Source organism: Natrix helvetica (assembly GCF_964273705.1).
Source record: "Natrix helvetica genome assembly, chromosome: 5".
Taxonomy (NCBI): Eukaryota; Metazoa; Chordata; class Lepidosauria; order Squamata; family Natricidae; genus Natrix; species Natrix helvetica.
Genome location: NC_138551.1, coordinates 101908588 through 101931244, shown reverse-complemented (window position 1 = coordinate 101931244; position 22657 = coordinate 101908588). Strand labels below are relative to the sequence as shown.

General features: G+C 44.8%; 1 protein-coding gene across 3 annotated transcripts in view; it reads left to right on the top strand.

Moving 5' to 3' along the window:
• The window catches only part of SAMD8 (sterile alpha motif domain containing 8), a 44195-nt gene extending 25250 nt beyond the window's left edge, over positions 1 to 18945 (top strand). For all 3 annotated transcript variants that reach the window (XM_081955853.1, XM_081955852.1, XM_081955854.1), the window contains 4 exons: positions 2648 to 2743; positions 9862 to 9979; positions 11619 to 11769; positions 13977 to 18945. In XM_081955853.1, the coding sequence (XP_081811979.1) occupies positions 2648 to 2743; positions 9862 to 9979; positions 11619 to 11769; positions 13977 to 14281 (670 nt within the window). In that variant the 3' untranslated portion in view covers positions 14282 to 18945. The remainder of the gene's footprint in view (positions 1 to 2647; positions 2744 to 9861; positions 9980 to 11618; positions 11770 to 13976) is intronic.
• The last annotated feature ends 3712 nt before the right edge of the window (positions 18946 to 22657 follow it).

Sequence of the window (22657 nt, the reverse complement as noted above, 5' to 3'; positions counted from 1 at the left end):
CCCACCACTGCACTAGACCAATCCACCAGCTCTTCCTCCCCTCCCAAGATTAGATGGCCAGCAGTTATCATCTGTGCCTCCTGATGCCAAACAAGGAGCCCAGCCATTGCATTGGTGGCTAATGCCAATCAAAAGGGAGTCTGGAATCAGGCCACCACAACTATCAGTTTATCAGAGTAGGAAGCCTAAAAATAGGCACACGGGGAACATGAGTCAATACTGACTGTCCTTCAGCTGGTACATTACATAGGCAGACAGCTGCCTTAGGCTCCATTCTCCTAGAGCAGGGGTGTCATTGAGGGCTGAATCAATGAAAGGCTTACAATGAGGGTTGTGTTTGACCAGGGTGGACATGGCCAGCTCAACATCACTGCTCAACATGGGTTCCTGTAGGGGCCGAGCACTTTGCCAGAGAAAATGGGCTCCCAAGCCCCATTTTTGTCTGCAATGGCATTCTGCAACCCTCAACCCTCTGCCAGCAAAAATGGAGCTCAGGAGGGCCGCCTGCACCCCCCCCCCCCAAGCTGGTTCTTTGCTGTTTCCAGGGTGGCCTCCACGGGCCTCATCTAAGCCCCCCAAGGACCAGATATGGCTCACGGGCCTTGAGTTTGACCCTCCTGTCCTAGAGAAATACAGGGTTTTACTCTCTTTGCTTGCTGTTACCCCTGATCACGCATAGATTTAATTCATGAATTCTTCCTGTAGCTCTTCAAACTGATCCAATGGATCCCATTCTCACTTGGAATCCACACAACTGGATTGCTCCCCTGCTTTACATATTATGGCTGTGTTAGTTTAAGCAGAAATTAATCTTGTGTGGCTTCCTGGTGTGATTTTTTTTAGACTAGTAAGTAACACTCTTTGCAAACTACAAACTGTGTTTTATTTGAACACCAACCATAATATTCTACTAGCCTGTCTCACAAGAAACTGCAACACAATTGGATACATACATGGTTTTTGAGCAGTTCTACATCTTCCATTTATGCTGAAGTCAAAGACTTCGACACGGTTCATATTGTTTGTTTATTTATTAAATTTATTGTATTTTCCAGAGTATAAGATGCTCAGGACAATAAGACGCACCTACCCGTTTTGGGAAGGAAAACAGAAAAAAAAATCTGCCTTTGCCTCCCAGCATTCATCTGGCCTGTTCAGCATGGCCCATTTGCCAAAGCCCATTTGCAACTGCCACAGCCCGTTTGCTATGGCCCATTTGGTGCTGCCTGTTTGCTGCAGCCTGTTTGCCGCAACTTATTTTCCGCTGGCGCAGCCCATTGGATACATACATGGTTTTTGAGCCTGTGTGCCGTCACCACAGCCCATTTGGTGCAGCCCATTCGCTGCCACCATTTGCTGTGGCTTATAACCTCATGAAAGCAAAAAAGCAGAAATATTATAACGGGGAAAAATGAACGCTTAAAATTAATTGAATTTAAATAAATCAGAATGCAACAGGGTGGGGTGGGATCTTCATCCTTGTCCATTAACCACCTGCAGCATAGAACCTCAGAGTTGGAATGGACATTGGAGGTCTTCTAGTCCAACCTCTGCTCAAGCAGGGGACCCTATTTTCATTTCAAACAAATGCCTGTCTAGTCTCTTCTTGAAAGCCTCTCTCGAGGCCCCAGGCCAATCAGCAGTCCCAGGTTTTCAGGGTGTTTTCGAAGGCCAGATCTTACCTTGAGGGACACAGTATCCCAGAGGGTGGAAGCCATGGTAGAAAGGGCCCTTCTCCTGTTTTCCGCCTCACAGAATTCTGTGACTGAGGTCCAAGATCCGCAGGATGCCCCTTCTGCCAAAACGAGTGGGGCGGGCCTATACCATTGTCAGCCCTGGAAGCCATCTTTTTCTTTGAAGCTTCAGGGCTGCCACATTTAGTGCCCTGAGAAAGCAGGAGGGGAGAACTCCAAGGAGTCCGTGGAGATATATAGTCATGACAACATTCCTTTCTCAGGGAGTCAAGGACGTTCAGCCTGCACCTGGATGGGAGTCACTGGGGATTGTCTCCAGTCGGGACGATGAATTGGTTGGACCATGTGATGGACTTGTGGGTGCAGGGAATGGGTCTTTGATGTCAGAGTTTGTTGCATAAATTCAAATCCAGAAGCACACACAGATAACTGATGCAGCAGGATTCATTAACTTCTTTATATACGTAAGAATAGATGAATAAATGTACAATACAACAGATGGTTCTTCTAAGTAAACACAAGGCAGGAGAGTTACAGGCAAACACAAGCATTTAGTTTCATATCAGCAGACAAGCCCTCACAGTTTACTTCTCAGAGCAGCAGACTGCTTACTTAAGTTTCTGTTTCAATTCTTTGCACAGACTCAGATCTGTTTAAGCTCCCATTGGCTGACTTAGTTGCTATGCCTATTCATTGGCTGACCTTGTTCCCATGTCTCTCCCAGTCATGAATATTTTAACTTTTGACTTTCTTTTGGGTGGGGAAAACCCAGAACTCTTAGATTTGGGTTTTCCCAGATGTGCCAATATGACGTCTCTAATAAAATGGAGCTTTGAGGAACTGTCTGCCTCGGAGTCTTGGGGTGTTACACCCATTGGGGTGGGGGGTTCCTCAGGCAGCCTAGACTCATGCCAAACAATAATGCTGTTTTTTTTTCTCTTCCTTTCTCACAGTGTCCCTAGAATCCCATGGGCTTTTGCCATGACCGAAGTATGTGGAGTGATTCTCTGCTACATCTGGTTGCTGGTTCTCCTCCTTCACAGGCACAGGTAGAGCTCTAAAATAGTCTGCTGCTTCGACATGAAAGACTTTGTGGGGTTTTCTGCTCTCCATCATAATCTCAGAAAAACAGGGAACAGAACCTATTTTACTAGATTACTATTAGAAGCCTTGCTAGGTGGCTCAGTGGCTAAAACACTGAGCTTGTCAATCAGAAAGGTTGGCAGTTTGGCGGTTCGAATCCCTAATATACATCTGCGTGAGCATGGGGTTGGACTAGATGACCTCCAAGGTCCCTTCCAACTCTGTTACGGTTAACTGTTAAGGGTGAATGCTAACAGTTTTTTCCCACGAAGAAATCATCCGAAGAATGAGCATTCGCAGATGCCTTAAGCATCCTCACAAAATTGACCTTGTGAGAGTTCAAACATGACGGATTGCTTGCTGTGCCACTCAAATCCAGGTAATCCTTGGCTTCAATAGAGCCAACATTTCTGTGGCTAAAGGAGAGCTTTGTAAAGTGAGTTTTGCCCCTTTTTTATTACATCTCCTTGCCACATTCGTTAAGTGAATCACTGCACTTCTTAAGTTAGTAAGATGGTTCTTAAGTGAATCTGGCCTCCCAGTTGACTTTGTTTGTCAACATGACCCCGGGATACTGCAACAGTCATAAATATGAATCATTGCCAAGCATCTGAATTTGATGCATCACATGACCACGGGGATGCTGCAACAGTTGTTAAAGTGTGAAAACAGTCCTAAGTTGCTTTTTCAGTGCTGTTACATACCAGTTCACAGTGCTTTACAGCCCCCTTTAAGGAGTTTACAGAGTCAGCCTCTGGCCCCCAACAATCTGGGTGCTCATTTAGCGACTTAAATGATGGAAGGCTAAGTCAACCTTGAGCCGTGAGAAAGAACCTTACCTGAACGTTTCTTACCTGAATGTTTCTTTTCTGCAGTGAAGGCGGGAGGGGCTACAGCTGGGTTTAGTCACAGCCTGATTGGTCCAGAGACTGAGGGAATTTTCTTAAAAACACCATCTTTCCCTACTGGCTCCCAGTTTCCTCGAGGTCGATGGAGAAGCTGTAATCTTATGTAAGGCAAAACAACCGGAGACACATATACATATACCCCACGACCGCCCCTCGCCGGCCTAACTGAAATTACTAGGGTGGGATGTAGCCCCTCCCGCCTTCACTGCAGAAAAGAAACATTCAGGTAAGGAGCAACGTTCTTTTTCCTGCAGCTCGGCGGGAGAGGCTACAGCTGGGACATACCCAAGCTAAGTCCCAGGGTGGGATGAAGACCCTGGGGGAGGGGAGGTCGCCACCTGCTGAAGAACTCGACACCTGAAAGATGCGTCCACCAAGGCGAAACGGTCCAAACGATAGTGGCGGATAAAGGGTGTTGGGGAGGCCCAGGTGGCTGCCCTGCAAATGTCCTCCAGGGGAGCCCTAGTGGCCCACGCGGCCGTGGTAGCAGCACTTCGGGTGGAATGGGCCGTGATCCCTTGGGGAGGAGTCTTCCCTGAGGCTAAATACGCCTCACTAATGACCTGTCTCAACCATCTACCAATGGTGGTAGATGAAACTCTAGCACCCATTGTGCTGGGCTGAAAGGATAGAAAGAGTGCCTCTGACCGGCGGAAGGAGGATGTGCATCTAAGGTAGATCCAGCCGGTGCCACAGGTGTTCCCTCTCATGTGACGGAGAGGGGCAGAAGTTAGGGAGTATGATTTCCTGCAACCTATGAAACAGGGAGTTGACCTTCGGGATGAAGGTTGGATCTAATCTAAGGACGACCCTGTCTTGGTGGAATTGGCAAAGGTCGTCCTTGGATGACAGTGCTCCAAACTCGATACGCGTCAAGCCAAGGTAACGGCAACAAGAAAGACTACCTTCAAGGTGAGGAATCTGAGGTGAACTGTTCTAAGGGAGCGCCCGTGAGGGCCCTGAGCATGGTAGAGAGGTCCCACGTCGGAAAACGATGGATAGGAGGAGGACGCAAGTTCGCCACCCCTCTGAGGAACCGTTTTACTAAGGGAACCTGGGACAAAGAAAAACGACCATCCCCTGCCAGAACGGAGGAGAGGGCAGCCACCTGCCTATGTAGGGTGTTATGGGAGAGGCCGAGATCTAGGCCGTGTTGAAGGAACCCAACATGGGACCACTGAGGCATGAGCCGGAGAGAGATTGACTCTCTCGCACCAGGAGGCGAACGCCGACCACGTGGAATTATATATCCGTATGGTCAACGGTCGCCTGGCTGCTTGAATGGTGGAGATAACCTTGGCCGAGAGATGTGCCTTCCCTCAGGAGGCACCGCTCAAGTGCCACGCGGTCAGTTGGAGCCACTGGGGCTCCAGATGAAGGAGGACCTCCTGGCACAGGGCCATCTCCTCCTGAGGAATCCTCCAAGGGAGAGAGATGGACAGCTGAAGGAGGTCTGCAAACCAAGGCCGTCTCGGCCAATATGGGGCTACTAGGATGATGTGTGCTCTCTCTATCATTACCTTCCTCAGGGCCCCCTGGATCAGAGGGAGAGGGGGAAAGGCGCAAAGGAGGCCCGGAGGCCATGGACTTCTGAACGCATCTGCCCCTTCCGCATTGCGCGCTGGGAAGCGGGGCAATTGGGCATTGGTTGGGCTTGCGAACAAGTCCACTAATGAGTTGCCGAAGCGGTGGCAAATCTTGTGAAAGAGCTCTGGAAGCAGCTGCCACTCAACGTGATCGACTGTCGCCAGACTCAGCCAGTCGGCCTGATGATGGCAATGCCTGAGATGTGATCTGATGTTATTGAGGTCAGGTTCTTCTCCGCCCTTGAGTCCAAGCTTCTGAGCTTCCAGCCAGAGACATTTGGAGTGAGTCTCCCCCTTGGCAGTTTATGTGCGCCATCATGGCTACATTGTCCGTCAAGAGGAGGACATGTTGGTTGGCAATCGAGTCTCGAAATTGCAAGAGTCCAAGGCATGCTGCTTTCAGCTCCAGCCAGTTGATATTGTAGCGAAGGTCCGATTTCGACCAACAACCCTGCACCAGTCTGGATTCCATCAAGGCCCCCCCAGCCATAAAGGCTCATGTCCGTGGTGACAGTAATGCGATCTGGTTCCCAAATGTCGGAACTGTGAAGTAGGGCCAGAGATATCCACCACCTCAGAGACCAGCGGAGATCCGGAGTCAGTCTGACTAGACACAAGGAGTTGCTCATGCAATGACGTTGGTAGGGGATGAGCAGCCATTGAAGTGTCCGTGAGTGGAGACACGCCCAGGGAACTATTCCTATGCACGACACTATCTTGCCCAGGAGGCGGGCCAAGGTCAGGATGGAAACTGACCGACTTGCGCGGACATGGTGTGCCAAGGATTGGAGACTTTTGAGACGATCCGGAGAGAGCCGAACAAGTCCTTCTACAGAGTCTATCACTGTTCCTAGGTGTTGGATTCTTGTTGAGGGAGAGAGATGACTTTTGGGGAAGTTGATGGAAAACCCCAGGGAATGAAGAGTTTGGATGGACAGTTTCAGGTCGTGGACAGCCTGCGTGCAGGATTGGGCCAGGAGGAGCACATCGTCCAGGTAACAATGGAATCTCACTGGATGGGAACGCAGGTGAGCCGCCAGAGCTGCTAGGACCTTTGTGAACATGCACGGGGCAGAGGCTAGACCGAATGGGAGCGCCCTGTGTTGGAAGTGACATCCCTTGTGGGAGAATCGGAGGGATCTGCGATGGGCTGGCAGTATGGGGATGTGTAGATACGCTTCCGTTAAATCTATTGAGGCCATGAAGTCGCCCCGCCGAATCCCCAGGAGGATAGACCTGAGGGAGGCCATCTTGAAGTGCCTGTAGACCAGGTAAGAGTTCAGGTGCTTCAGATCCAGTATTGCCCTCCATCCCCCCCGAGCTCTTCGGGACCACAAATAGGTTGGAGTACACGCCTAACCCGTACTCCTCCTTTGGAACAGGTTCCACCGCCCTGATATCTATCAGATGTTGGATGGCTAGGCTCATGAGGCGGTGGCGTTCTGGATCCTGAGATGGGGACAAGATTCTGAAGAGCGTCGGGGGAAGAGAGAGAAATTCCAACCGGAGGTCGTACCTGATAGTGGACCTGACCCAAGCGTCTGACGTTATCTGATCCCACTGATCCGCAAAGGATGCCAGGCGGCCACCTATGGGTTGACTTGGGTTGGAGTCATTTCCCTCTGTGGAAAGGACGGCTGCCCTCCCCCCCGAAAGGGCCGCTTGGGCTGTCCCTGAAATCTACTCCTATCCTGGTAGAGTGATCGATGACTCTGCCTGTCATACCTGTAGCGGGCGTAGCGCTGCTGCCGGAAGTTGGGTCCGGGAGGCCGGTACGAAGAAGGTCTCCTGTAAGAAGCGGGACGAGAGTCCTGCTTCTTGGAATTAGAAGGGAGAACCTTTTTCTTATCCTTGTTCTCCACAAGGATCAGGTCAAGAGATTCCCCGAAAAGATTGGGACTGGTGAAAGGAGCTGCAGCCAACCCCCTTGTGGACTTGTCCATTTGCCAGTTGAGAATCCACAAGCGACATCTAGACGTGACTGACGTGGACAGCGCCCTGGATGCAAACTTGAAGCTTCAGGGCTGCCACATTTAGTGCCCTGAGAAAACAGGAGAGGGAAACTCCAAGGAATCTAGAGTGGCCTCTGCAGAAAATTGTGTGGCCGCGATAATTTTAGCCAGGTCTTGAGGGACACGTTCCTCTTGGATCGGAGTGCGATCCTGTAGCTGGCAAAGCCACATGACGGTTGTTTGGTTAAAATAGGAAGCTGCGGCCGCTGATTTGATCGCCCAGGCAGAAGCAGTAAAATTTTTGCATAAGGTGAGCTCCGCTCGTTTATCCTCGGGCTTCAGTTTATCCGCCACATCACCGGAAACGACGGTGGAGGCATTGGCCAGGAGTGCAATGGGGGGATCTACAGTTGGCAATTGAAGGACCTTGGAAAAAGCTTGCTCCATATTGTGGAAGCGGCGGTCATTACTCCCAGGGTTGGGCAAGGAGGACGGTCAGGCCCACTGGTTCTGAACCACCCCCAGGAAGAGAGGAGGGGCTGGAACCTCCTCCTTATCTGTATTGGGATTGATAAACATAGCTAGATTTGGTCCCTGTGTTGAGACACTGGCGGGGCCCCAGTGCCAATCTGAGTAGTCTTCTTGGCCTTATGTAAGAGGGGCTTGAAGGCCGGTGGTGTAAAGAGGCCTGGAAAGGCATGGGAGTCTGGAAGAATAGTATCCTCGTCGTCTAAGAAGCCTAATTCTGGATGAGTACCCTCCCCCAGTGCTGAGGCCTCGCTGACCACCGATGGAGAATGGGCCTAGGCTGACCCTGGCCCCAGGATGAAGAAGGAGACCTGTGATGTCTATTGTCAGAATGAGATCTAGACGCCATTTGGGAGGAACGGTCCCTTTGGTCTAATCCTTAGGCAATGCCTCTAGAGATGGCAGAGGAGATGAGCCTCCTGATGCTCTCAGGCAGGAGGTCCAAATCATCCAGATCATCCTCTGAGGTCGCATGGGAGCTGGACCCGGGGGGGCTAGATGAGAGGAGGGTAGATAATCCCCAGATACCCTTTCTGAAGGTTCGCCAGCCCCATCCCTAAATGATCTAGGGGAGATAGGGGGGGAAGGTGAGGTCACCTGCCTGCAAAGTCTAGCCGGGGAAACGGAGGGAGAGGAAGGACTGAAGCCCCTAGGAGGGGATGGAGAGGGCTGAGGAATGGGCCTTACAGGATTCCTGGATCTGTCTGGAGATGCAGGCCTAACAAGGTGAGATTGTTTCTCAGCTCTGGCCACTCGCTTCTCCAAGGCCTTTTGTCTTCGAAGTTCATCCCTCACTGTAGCTCTAGAGGGGCGCTGATCCGCAGACAGCCTAGGATTGCAATCAACTGCCTCTTGTTATGTCCATATCCTTGTTCTGTATCTGCCTGTCAGATCAAGGATAATCTCTGCTGTTCTTCTAAATTTGGACCTGGATGATGGTAGAGATTTGTTGCTGAGACCAATCCTGATTGCAAACTTAGTTTGTAGAATCACTGTTTCCTGGTTTACATATAATTTGTAGGCCGTGGCTTAACAAATTCAAAAATTTAAGCTAAGTGTGTGTAAAAAAAAGGGGAAATACTATAATCCAATGGATTGTCATATTTTTTTGTCTCAAGAAACAGGTGAAGTTTCAAAAAATATAATAGCAATAGTATTTCTTAGACTTATATACAGCTTCATAGTGCTTTTACAACTCCCTCTAAGCAGTTTACAGAGTCAGTCTCTTGCCCCCAACAATCTGGGTCCTCATTTGACCCACCTTGGAAGGATGGAAGGCTGAGTCAACCTTGAGCCTGGTTAGATTTGAACTGCCAAATTGCGGTCAGCTGGCAGACAGCAGAAGCAGCCTGCAGTACTGCATTCTAACCATTGCACCACTATGGCTCATAAGAGGGATTTTTCTCATGTTTGTAAATCACATAAGAGTCCTTAAACCAAATATTTATTTTTATGGGATCCCCTTGCGAGGACAGTCACAGAGTTCTGAGGGAAGATGCAGCTGCTTTAAAGAGCTCCTAGGCAGGGGCTATGTGAGTGTGCATTTACAATCGCCCTAGCAGCCAATTCAGAGAAATTGTGCACTCAAAGCCAAAGGCTTGAATCCAAAGATGAGTTAAGTTAAATATGTTTCTAGAAGAGACTTTTCAGATCCCCGATAACCAGTGGTGGGCTGCTGCCGGTTCGCCTTCACCGGTAGTTCCGAACACCGCCCGCCCACCTACCCTGACACTATCCAGTCCTAGATATCTCACTTTGTGGCTCGCTTCCCCCCCCCCCGCAGCCCAGCTGATTTGCACACTTCACCCATTCTACTAACTGTGGCTGACCTAGCAGGTGTGCAAGAAGCCTCCCCCATCGGAAAAATCTTGCTTTAGATGTTGCGTGCAAGCGCAGAAGGCACGGGCATGTGTGCACTCACATTTTTGGCGAACCGGTTGTTAAAATATGTACAGCCCACCTCTGCCCAATACCACCACACAGCCACTGCATTCTTCACAAAGCAGATCCAGAGCAGATCCCTCCAGAACAACAAGAGATGAGGAAGTCAGGGAAGAAAAATTGTCATTTCTCAAGCTTCGTAATTGTTGAAAGCAACTCTTGTTCCTAGATCTATCCTTTTGCGACGACTATGCAGCCTGATGGGAACTGTGTTCTTGTTACGTTGTGTAACAATGTTTGTGACCTCACTGTCGGTGCCGGGACAACATTTGCAGTGTTCTGGAAAGGTAAGTCAACAAGTCTCCAAGATCTTGGACAAAGACCTTTGAGGTCACCAGCTTAGAATTTTTTGTAGATATATCAGATTCGAGTTAGCCACAGATTCAGTCCTAGTATCTTGAAGAGAGATAATGATGAAGTATTATGTTTAATAACATAATAATAACCAGTGGCTCAGTGGCTATGACGCTGAGTTTGTCGATCAGAAAGGTTGGGAGTTTGGCGGTTTGAATCCCTAGCGCCACATAATGGAGTGAGCTCCCGTTACTTGTCCCAGCTTTTGACAACCTAGTAGTTCGAAAGCATATAAAAATGCAAGTAGAAAAATAGGAACCACCTTTGGTGGGAAGGTAACGGTTCCGTGCACCTTTGGCATTTAGTCATGCCGGCCACATGACCACAGAGACATCTTCGGACAGTGCTGGCTCTTCGGCTTCGAAACGGAGATGAGCACCGCCCCCTAGAGTTGGGAACAAGTAGCACATATATGTGAGGGGAACCTTTATCTTTATTTTGAAAAGAGATAATGATGAACTATTATGTTTAGTGGCACAAAAAGGAAGCTTTTGCGTATTGGTAAAGTATTGTAAAACATGAGAATGATAATTGAAATATTGACAGGTGTATCGTGACCGTGTAATGTACATTTGGGGACTTTGAACTCTTTTAAAATGGGACATACCAATAAAGTATAAAACTCATTTATGCAAGTGAGGAAGGGCAATTGAAATTATGGAAATCTAAGTTAACTGTCACTGTAGCTTATGCCCATACCTGAACCAGTGGTGGGTCCCTGCCAGTTCAGACTGGTTCAGCTGAACTGGTAGTAGTTTGGTGGCATGGGTTGCTGGAACCAGCAGTGACCTAGGTCTACCATGCCACTGAACCGGTTCTCCGTAAGCGGCACCATCTTGTTTTTTGCTTCTGCGCATGCGCAGCACAATTTTTATTGCACTGTGCAGGTGCGCATCAAGCGAATAGTAGCCACAAACAAACCGGCAGTAGTGCCTGCCAGAACCCACCCTTGACCTGAACCCCAAACACAGGTAGTCCTCGACTTACGACCGCAATTGAGCCCAAAATTTCTGTTGCTATGCGAGACAGCTATTAAGTGAGTTTTGCCCCATTTTATGAACTTCCTTGCCACTGTTGGTAAGTGAATCACTGCAGCTGTTAATTTAATAACACGAATGTAAACTGGATCTGGATTCTCGATAGACTTTGCTTGTCAGAAAGTCACCAAAGATGATCACGCCACACACGGACACACACAGACACTGCAACTGTCATAAATGAGTCAGTTGCCAAGCGTCTGAATTTTGATCAGGGTTGTGGGGAAAAACAGTCACAAGCCATTTTTTCCCAGTGTCGTCGTAACTTCAAATGGTCACTAAATGAACTGCTATAAGTCGAGGACTACATGTACATAAAGTGTGGTTCGGCATGATAGAGCGTTCATTCAGGAAGGAAGCCTGCCAATGACTTTTAAGAGGTAAATGCTTGGTTGCGTCTCCTGTAGAAGAAGCAAATGCAAGATACCGTATTTACTGTATAGTGGGGGGGGGGGGGGCGATAGCCGCCTTTATCTAAAGTGTCGCGTGTTCTCGATGTGTTCCTTTTCAATGTTGTGCATGCTTCTAATTCTAGTTATATGGCAATGTGTGGGCAAAACTTCAGCGAGCCTTTGCTATTTGGAGTGGATTTGGCATGACGTTAACAGGAGTACACACCTGTGGAGACTATATGTTCAGTGGCCATACTGTTGTCCTGACTATGCTGAACTTTTTTGTTACTGAATGTAAGTAAAGAGGGGGGAGGGAAATGGAGAAAAATTATTGTCCATCTAGCTTGTCACAACTTTCGTTCCTCCTTTCTGGTGTGGTGTAACATTGCTTGCTCAGCTGATCACACAGAGACACTAGAAATGTTGCTCAACTTCAACCCCCACCGAGAAGTCCTGTTGGACAGAGCTGCTGGGAGTTGTAGCGTGGCAGTTTCTGCAGCCCAGCCCTCTTGGTTGCCTAATAGTGACATGAACCTTTTGAATGCTGCCACGGTGAATAAAATTAATGATTGGTGTGTTTTTTTTTTAAAAAAAAATTAAATCAGATTTTTTTATTTAAATCAGATTTTTTAAATTTAAATCAGATTTTTTAAAATCAAATTTATTTTAATAAAATGCTTTCGGAGTAAAAATCTATCTAAAGATAGTTTTCTATTTAAGATACATTAATTTAGTTTATTCAGCAGGAAATGGAGCTTAATTATATAGCATGAGGCTGTATATTCTGCAATATACACAGTTTTGGTAAATTCGTTCAATGAATCCAAGCTCTGCAAGCTGAGAGAACATTCAATGCATTGATGCATTCACACAATTTCACAGTAACCGTGAGATAAATCATAAAACAAAGTTCAGGAATATTCCTTCATCCCTTTGTTTTGCAAATCTATGTGCACTGCAAACTATATGATGGTGTGAAGAGAAATGCATCTGTACCACCAGGCTCTATGTGTGAGGAGAAAGGGCAAGCAGTAAAAATGAAAGTGAAACCTTCTAAGCAGCTTATAAATATAATATTAAAGAGCTCCAGTCATTTCAGATCCATCATGGCAGTGCCTGCTAAGAGGACATCCACTCACCTGCTGCCTGCCACGTCCCTCACCTTGTGGTGTCACTGCCGCATCACCAGCCATCCCATTAAAGTGAATGGGACGGTCGGTGAGTCAACAGTGGGTCAGAGGAGGAGTTGCTGCGGGACAGAGATGACAGTTGCTCTTTAAAAACTATGATTTAAATCGAGTTGATTTAAATCAAGGCTTTCTACCAGTGATTTAAATCATGATTTAAATGCTGCATGTTCCTGTCTTGTGTGTCATTGTGTTTTAGAAATACAAATGAAAAGGATTTAATTATAATTTTGAAACATTTTACTGACCCCAGCATTCCTGATCTGCATACTAATTCTGTGTTTAACCAGCCCCTTGCTTAGAAGACATTTAATGCACGAATCATGAAAAAGGAGTTATGCCTGTGTAGAGCTAACTACTTTTGATGTTCTGGAAATTAAATTATAAACTACAGGCAAGCAGATTTTCAGAGTTCAGACGTAACAGTCTAAAGGGCAAAATGAGAGAATGGAAGATAAATATAGTGCAGAACTAGTTATTTTCAGGAGACAAGTTATTACAAGGCCAGAGTCCATGACCGTTGGGCAGCATATTATTATTATTAGGCATATCAAACCACTGGGATCTGTGTTGCTCTTCCCCTTGTTGTTATTCCTGCTAAGATAACAAGTTCCAGTAATTTAAAATATATATATATACCCTATTTTTCGGAGTATAAGATGCACCAGAATATAAGACGCACCAAGATTTTGAAGTGGTAAATTTAAAAAAAAACAAAAACGTTTTTGCTCTCTGCAGACCTCCCAAACCCTCTGGATGCCTCATTTTTGGTGAAAAACAGGGCATACAAAGAGTTTGAGAGGCCTACAAAGTGCTCCTGGGGGCTGGGGGGGAGCAAAAATGAGCAAAAAAGGGCCCGTTTCTCATGAAAACCGGCCCTTTTTTGCCAAAAAATAAGGGCATGCATAGCCTTTAGGAGGCTTGTAGAGTGCTGTTGGGTGGGGAGCAAAAGCGATTTAAAAACGCCAGTTTTTTGCTCGTTTTTGCCCTCCCCAGCCCCCAGGAGCACTTTGCAGGCTTCCCAAACCTTCTGCATGTCCATTTTTGTGAAGGGGGCAGGGTTTCGAGAGGCCAAAAATATTGTATTCAGTGTATAAGACGCACCCAGATTTTCATCCTCTTTTTTGGGGGGGGGGGGAAGGTGCGTCTTATACTCTGAAAAATACACTAATCTTTTATGACAGAGCAATTTCTGGTACTTGTCCCAAGCCTCCCTGCTTGCTTCTAGTTCATGGTCTTGTCCAGAACTTGTCTAGAACCCAATTTATGAAACGTTCCCAAGTTACAGGTGGTTGACTTCTGTGTTCCTTTCAGATACCCCAAGAAGCTGGAACTTTTTGCATACGTTGTCTTGGGTGCTGAATCTGTTTGGGATCTTCTTCATTTTGGCTGCTCACGAACATTACTCCATCGATGTGTTCATTGCCTTCTACATCACTACGAGACTCTTCCTGTACTATCACACACTGGCAAATACAAGAGCCTATCAACAAAGCCGGAGAGCCAGAATCTGGTTTCCCATGTTCTCCTTTTTTGAATGCAATGTCAACGGTACAGTCCCAAATGAATATTGCTGGCCCTTTTCAAAGCCAACCCTATTGAAAAGGTTAATCGGCTAAAGAACATCCAGCTTAATTCACATCTGTATGAAGCACTTACAACTAAACCTCCTTCAAGAAACGCTGGGCAGGAAGGGTTGTTTTCGCCCACAGCCTCTCCTCTGGCCTTGTTCATCCTCTCCTGGCTTACAAGGTTCAGAGGAGACATATTTTTCTTTAAAACAACAACAATGTTCAGGCAAAGTTGTTAAGCTGTAACGAAGTTCTGCATGGATGTGGTGAGGTGAAACTTACAGCTTTCTTGTTGGGAGGATCTTAAATTGATCTTGGCTGTAGGAATAACTTCAGATCCAGGTACTACCTGAGCACCCTCTGGGATCTGTTTGCACATCGTGGGTAACCATAAATAGCTTTGAGTATTGAGTTTCTGGTTTGCACCCTCTAGATGGCCCTTGACTTTGCTCATGACTTATTAAAGCCATTTTGAATGGTAGGCACATGGTAGGCACAAGGCAAGATTTACAGTCCGGATGGAACTAATAGTAGCAATTTTAAGAGCCGCCTAACATCCTGCAGTTGAACAGTATGTTTCAACATGAAAAATGGCAAGCGAGCGAGCGATGGAACTGTCTTGGTCAGATTGCTTGTGGAAAGCAATAACGCGTGCAGGTAGGCTCTGGTAGGGTGCATTCATGCTGAACTATGTAATGCTTAAATATGATGTGCAAGCACGTACATCACACCTCGGACAAATACTAATACTGACAAAAACGTCACAGCTGTTCAGTAATTGGCTCTCAATATTTATTTTAGCAAATAAAAAAGTTGGGGAACATTCACCCAGGGACATATGTTTTCCAAAGCCTTAAAAGTATAAAAAATATATACGCTGTATTAATAAAAAGGGGCAAACTTAGCATCTCTGAACAGGCTTGACTGACTTAAGATAAATTAATGTCCTCCGGAGGTCCTGAGTGTTTACATTTCATCAAACTGGTAAGAAATATATGAGAAATAAGGTGGGTTGAGATTTTGTGCCACAACTCTTTCAAAAGTGCAGTATTAAAACACTTATTTAAATCCGTGCATGCTTTTTACACATTGATGTTAGGGGGATAGTAATCCTGTTAAATTGGGAGGCGAGCTTATAAGATCATGTCGAATAAAGGCAGGGAGTTTTGCTTGAGGGACATGGGTGATGCACCGAACTCTGGTTTTGGATAGAAGCCCATTTCCCTCCCCTTCACTGGTAGCCTTCAAAAATACGCGACACTGAAGAAGTTCACATTTAATCAGCTACTTGAGAAACTTTTGAAATGCTTCTTGGATGGAGGTTAAGCAATGGAAGTTTGGTGGTTTCAGTCACTGAAACTTTTTTTGATGAATGGACCAATGGCCGAAAGTAAGAAAACAAGCAAAACACTTCGCACTTGGGGCTCCTGGAAAACCTCCTTATTATTCTCTCTCTGAAGTCTACCTTTCAGAAAACTTATTCAGACCTGTTCTTGATCTTTTAAACCATCCACTCAGTTTAAAGCTGAGAGTCCCAATGGCCTAAACATTGTGTATTAAAAGAAGACTATTTTAAATCTGGAATGCAAGGTTTAGTCACTTCCATTGTGCAAATTAGTATGTCACTGTTTGAAGTTGTCCGCAGCTGGATGTGCATATGGATGGTTTATAATCCATTTCTAATTTAGATTTTTAAACTTGGCAGTTTTGAAAATGGTGGTCAAGTCAGTTATATAGTCTTATTAACTTCATAGGGGGCAGTGAGTTTCCGTCTGTCCTTTGGCTTGAATACTTTTCACTAACCAACACTGAATTCTCTGGTGGAACTCCGATGAGACAACATAGCCCAGTTGCAACCTTTTTGCAGTGCTTTCTCCTGATAGCTAAATTCCAGTCTCACAAAGGGAGAACATTTTCCAGAGCTGTGAATTGGCAGGTTAGAGACTGCGAATGCATTTTTGATTTTTTTTTCTCTGTGCTGAAGAGAGATGAATACTGGTAGACGTAACAATACAGGGCTTCACTTCAAATTTCAAGAAATCTTACCAAAAGGTATACTGAAATAATGTTAAGAGCACATAAAGTATTATTAATCTCTACCTTAAAAAGTATTTTCACCCCAGAACATTGTAAATATTTCTAGCAATATTTAACATTGCCCCACTAATACAGTATTCACATCTACTTTGGTGTCATTTCAAGGTGAAGTGAAACCGAATCCTTGAAGAGAACAGATTGCCTTCTTTTCCACAAATTCCAGAATGTTCCAGAGAAGGCGTTGAAACCAAATTCTTTTTATAAAATGATTTTCACGCACAGTGGTTTTTAATTTGCATAAGTCCATTGCATAAAGGAATTAGGCGGGGAGGTCATCTCCCAAAATATTTAAATGTAGCATGAGGTGATTTTTTTTTAAAAAAAAATAGAATTGCAGAAGCCGTTGAGGTGGCAGGTTTTTACGGTTGCAGCTAGGGGGTGAATAATAAAACGGACAATTTGTTGCATTTTGAATGCAACAATATTCTACCTCTGGTTTGGCCCAGCCGGAAAAATTAAAATTATTTTCCTTTGCCCCGTTCACAGCAACACGCTTTCAGTATTTACCCAAATCTTTCCTCAATAGCAAATGTACAAATTATTCTTCTTTGAAGCACACATTTTGTTGGCTGTTTAAAGCAAACCTCAGTAAAATGCAACCGTGAATGCCAGATAGAAGCAGCCAGTCCCTTAGTTTACAGATGCCTTTGTTAATGGAGCAGGGCTTTATCCATTAAAAGTATTCTCAAGTTTACAGGCCCAGGTCCTCAGTATTATATGGCTGGTGCACCTGGAAATGAGGCAACAGAAGTGGTGATATGGGAACAACGAACAGGAGCACAAATGAGTGACCCTCTGTAGAAGTAGCTTTGATGACCTCTGTAGCTGTGCCATTCCAATCTTCAGCAACGGCTTCCTTGATGGGACACTTCCCTATTGAGAGAAAACCATACAGATCATGGGTCTCCAACCTTGGCAGCTTGCTGGCTAATGAATTCTGGGAGTTGAAGTCCACAAGTCTTAAAGTTGCCAAGGTTGGAGACCCCTGGTACAGAGAATTTGGCCTCTTCAAGTTTTAACTAATTTGTTGCTCCTAACCTGACCAATGGGCAACTTTGAAATAACTTTTCATTTTCGTTATAATTGTATTTGCACTTTGGATTCTTATTTTTAAAAAATTAGCCGTTCTATGAATTTGTAGCATATGATAGTCTGGATCACCTCATCTTAAAATTAATCCCACCTTGGTTCATTTTGAGACTGTGTTTTTTGAAACTTATTTCCTCACATTGTTCCAAACTGTGACATGTTTACACTGTGGATTTCTCCTGTTTAAACCGTCGGATGTGATGGTTAACTTTCAACTTAAGAGAAGCAATATTGATGATGTTACCGTTGGTTTTTTTTTAAATTTTCCAAGCAGGATTTTCTTTATTTGCCTTTTGTTCATACTCAAGAGTAGAAATGTAGTAAGGTAAGACTGACAATTTCAAAATCTGGCACGTATCATTTTGTAAATCGGGAGTACCTCATGTACTTTAAAATCAGGGGTCTCCAACCTTGGCCATTTTAAGACTTGTGGACTTTGACTCACAAAATTCCTCAGCTGAGGAATTCTGGGAGTCGAAGTCCACAAGTCTTAAAGTGGCCACGGTTGGAGACCCCTGCTTTAAATGATTACAGTGGGCAGTATCTTTGTATTAATCTTATGCCCTGGTTGAGTAGTTAAAAGTTTTCCTGCTGTTCTCTCCATCTGTTATTTAGCTGGGTCAGAACTGTCGTAGGTTCCATTATTGTCCCAGCACTTGACAGATACTTAATTAAATTAATATTTGCATATTCCCATTATGCAGTCACCAGTTTCTGTGAATTTCAGAGTATCTGTGTAGCCATTCTGGGATTCCCTTTCTTTCCACTTCCTAAGAGTAACTTAAGTAATGGTGGACGTCTGTCCTCATTGCCCACCAAAGCAAAGAGTATCTGTGACCACAAAAACTGGCCGCCATGTGTTGAATTGGGCAGAGAGTGTCCTGCTATGAGTTATGAGGAAGAAAATGGCAGTGTTAACCTACAAACATGTATTTCTCAGGAGGAGCTTTGCAAGGTATCTTGGCTGTACTCTCTGATTTGCTAAGTTTGGACTAGATTCCAAGTCCAACACAGGGACATCACTTGACCATCTAAAACCAAGTATTCTCACACCAAAATATGTCACTGCCATCATGGTGGAGGGCTGTCTTTCAGTCCCAAGTGGTCTCACTTGGCTTGAGGTTATCCGACTATAAAACAAGGAACTGCATACTTCTGCAGCTCTGTTTCCTTAGTTAAATGCTAAACGCAGCCACTGTTTTGTTGAACAAAACCAAAGCGAGGGAATAGTAACCGGGGCTAAAGTTGTTGACTTTGATATATGGAACAGACATTTTGATTTTGACCCGCCTCTCCCTAAAACATGGTAATGTTTGAAGACTTGAATATTCCTTTTACGTAATGGTTTGAAGCACAGATGCTGTGTAAGTAAAGATGGGATTAGTTCCAACGTGAACATGGATTTAATTTATATTGTTTTTTTATGTCTTGTGTTAAAACTATTGAAGCATTCAATAAAATCTGAAGGTTGACTAAACGATGCATTTTCATCTCAGTCACTGTCTAATAAAAGCAAAAAAAGTCTCGCTTCGTTCATCTTTCTTCTATTAGTTGACTTCACAGGCTCTAGAATAGCTCTTTCCAAACCCACCACAAGAGAACAGGGTGAATGCTGCGAATATTTTGCTGCCTCCATGCTAGCAGATCAAAAAATCCAAAGCAAAATTCAGGCTTTGCTGGAGTTAAGAGATTCTGCTGTATCAGAATGATAAAATCGTCCCAACGCTTTCTCCTAAAGAACCAGGGGTAGCACCTGGTCTCAGAAAAGCTACATGAACAATGACATCCCGGCGCAGGAATACCATTAGCAGCAAAACTGCAGTAACTTCAAGCGTGCAACAGCATTGGGATATTGTGCAAGGATTAATGAGACTAAATGTCAGGCCCAGAGACGAGACGGCTAAATCCAACCGAATCTAATCTTTTAATTGCTTACAGCTGTTGGACAGAATCTTGCCAAACGAAAGCTATAACCCACTTAAAGGACTAGATGTATCCCGAGAGATTCTAGGGCAGGGATGTCAAACTCAATTTCATTGAGGGTCACATTAGGGTTGTGTTTGACCTCCAGGAGCAGGGTGGGTATGGCCAGGGTAGGCGTGGTCATAACATCACTCGTGTCGGGGGCACCTGTGGTGGCCTGAGCGCTTCACCAGCTACAACAGCCTTCTACCACCCTCTGCCAGGGAAAAATGAGCTCCGGGCCATGCGCCTTGTGTTTGTTACCCCTTTTCTAGGGGGTGGCCACCTGAAACCTTCCTACTTTCTCCCATCCAGCTCAGGACTGAGCAGTGTCTTAATCTGGGCCTCCAACTGGGAGAGTTGTGGGTTACCAAGTGTCCCCCCACCTCTGCTCTTGCACAGCCCACCACATCAAGTTCACATTTCATGGTTTGCAACATACAGAAGTGGTTCCCAGGACCAGGCCTGCTGAGGATCCTGTCATCAAGGAATCTCCAACTGTTGGGATCCAGGAGGAGAGCCTTTGAAATGGAGGGGGGGAGATACCAAGGATTTTTGTTCCATTGGCCATTCTCCATGATGTTGGTTTATCGATGCTGTAATAAGTATTGTGAAGTAAAGGAGCTTCATCACTGGAGGCTTTCAATAAGAGACTGGACTGCCATCTGTCAGAAATGGTTTAGGGTCTCTTGCTTGGATAGGAGGGTTAGACTAGATGACCTATAAGGACCCTTCCAAATCTGTTAATCTGTTTAATCTCTGCTGTTGCTCCTGCCCTGTGGAATACCCCCCCCCAATCACTGGAGATGGTTGCTGGCCTAATTACCTGACCCCCATTTCCCCTTTGTGCTTCCTGTTCCCCCTCCACCCACCTTTTCAATTCCACTTCCACTGTTTATTGTTTTATTCCTTTGCTATTGATATGTTTACATTTCTTAAATAATCCCATCCCCCACCGTTTTATTGTTGTAAGCCATCCATAGTAGCCCCACAGGGAGATGGGTGGCAAATAAAGTTAACAAGTGATAAACAAATTGAAGGAGAGACTTCCTGAATTGTTAAGGTAGTCCTCAACGTACAACTGCAACAGAGCCCAAAATTTCTGTTGCTAAGTGAGACATTGAGTTTTGCCCTGTTCTTGCCACAGTTCTTAAGCGAATCACTGCAGTTGTTAAGTTAGCAATACTGTTGTTAAGCAAACCTTGATTCCCCATTGACTTTGCTTGTCAGAAGGTCGCAAAAGGAGATCTCGTAACCCAAGACACTGCAACTGTCATAAATATGAACCAGTAGCCAAATATCTGAATATTATTATTATTATTATTATTAAATAATTTCTTTTTAACTTTTCGGGATGTGTGTTTTTTAATGTTGTACGCAGCCCTGAGTCCTTTGGGAGAAGGGCGGCATATAAATCCAATAAAAAACAAACAAACAAACAAATTATTATTATGTGGTTAATCTTTGGTGAGATTTGCAGCCTTTGGGGCTGGTAGCCTAACAGCTCGAGTCCTAACCAAGGACCTAGGAACTGTTAAGGTAACATCGGAGGATATAAGCTGTTCAAAGTAGGGTGGTTTTTTGTAGAGTCAGAATGTTCAAGTCAGGTAAATTGAGAATTTTCAGATAGGGAGGTAGCCCTTTAGGTATTGCTCCAAGGGCTCCAATTACAATTGGGACAACACATGATTTCTTTTTCCACAGCTGCTCAACCTCAATTTCCAAGTCCTGGTATTTTGTGATTTTTTTCTTGCTGTTTATCTTCAATTCATGCATCACCAGGGATTGGAATGTCAATGAACCATACTTTTTTCGTTTCAATTATTGTTATATCAGGTGTGTTGTAGGCCAAGTGCCTGTCAGTCTGGATTCTGAAGTCCCACAAGATTTTTCCTTTCTCATTCTCTAAAACCTTCTCAACCTGATGGTCCCAGTGGTTTTTGCTGTAGTCAAATCCAAACTTTTGGTGCAATTTCCAGTGAATAATCTTAGCAACGCAGTCATGGTGTTGTAGATAGTCAGTTTGTGAAATTTTGCTGCACCCGCTGATCAAGTGGTCGACTGTCTCATCTTTCTCATTACAGAGGTGACATTTGCTGTTGGTGGTAACATATTGAATTTTTGCCTTCATGCAGTTTGTGGGTAAGTCTTGTTCTTGAACTGCCAAAATAAAGCCTTCTGTTTCTTTTTTCAGTACTCCTGATCTTAACCAGTTCCAAGTTAGCTTTTGGTCAGCTTTGCCTTCAATACTTTTCAAGTATTGGCCATGCAAAGCTTTGCTTTTCCAATTTTCAGCTCGCTTCTCAATTACTTCTTTCTTATATTCAGCTTTTAACTTAGTTGTCTTCAAAAGGCCTCCTTTATTTACTTCCTTAATAATTGGTTCTTCACTTTTCTGGATGTAATCATTCAAGCTGTGTCTTCCACAGTCTGCTTTACTTGTAGGAGTCCTCAACCACCCTCTGCTCTTGGTAGATACAATCGGTCAACATCACTTTTAGGGTGCAAAGCATGATTCATTGTCATAAGCTTCCTTGTTTTTCTGTTCAAATTGTCCAACTCCATCTGGGTCCAATCAATTATTCCTGCAGAGTATCGAATTACAGGTATAGCCCAGGTATTTATGGCTTTTATGATGTTTCCTCCATTCAGTTTAGACTTTAATATCTTGTGAATTCGTCGAATGTATTTGGTTGAGGTTAATTCCTTGATTTTATTATGCATTAAGTCAGAGGCCTCTAAAATCCCCAAGTATTTGTAGCCTTCTTCTGGTTTTACTGCCTTTATCATTTCTTCATTCTCAAGCTGTATTCCATTATCTTCTAGGACCTTCCTGCCTTGGTTGCCATTGTTGCACATTTGTCAATTCCAAACTGCATACTAATGTCTTGGCTAAATTCTTTTGTGCTTTCAATTAATAAATTCAGTTCAGCTTTTGTTTTACCAAACAGCTCCAAATCATCCATGTACACCAAGTGTGAAATTTTCAGTCCTTTCTTTGCAAGTTCGTATCCACAGTTCACCTTCTTCAAAATGATTGTCAGTGGTAGCATTGAGAGTATAAAAAGTAGGGGTGAAAGGGAATCACCCTAGAAAATGCCTTAATTTCAACTTCACCCAGTTCTTCTCCAGTAGCCATAAGCTTCGTTTTCCAGAGGTTCATTAAAGTTTCCATGAATTTTTGTATGTTGCTGCTGATGCCAAAGATTTTCAGGCATTTCTTGATCCAGCTGTGGAGAACTGAATCAAACGCTTTCTTATAGTCTATCCAAGCCA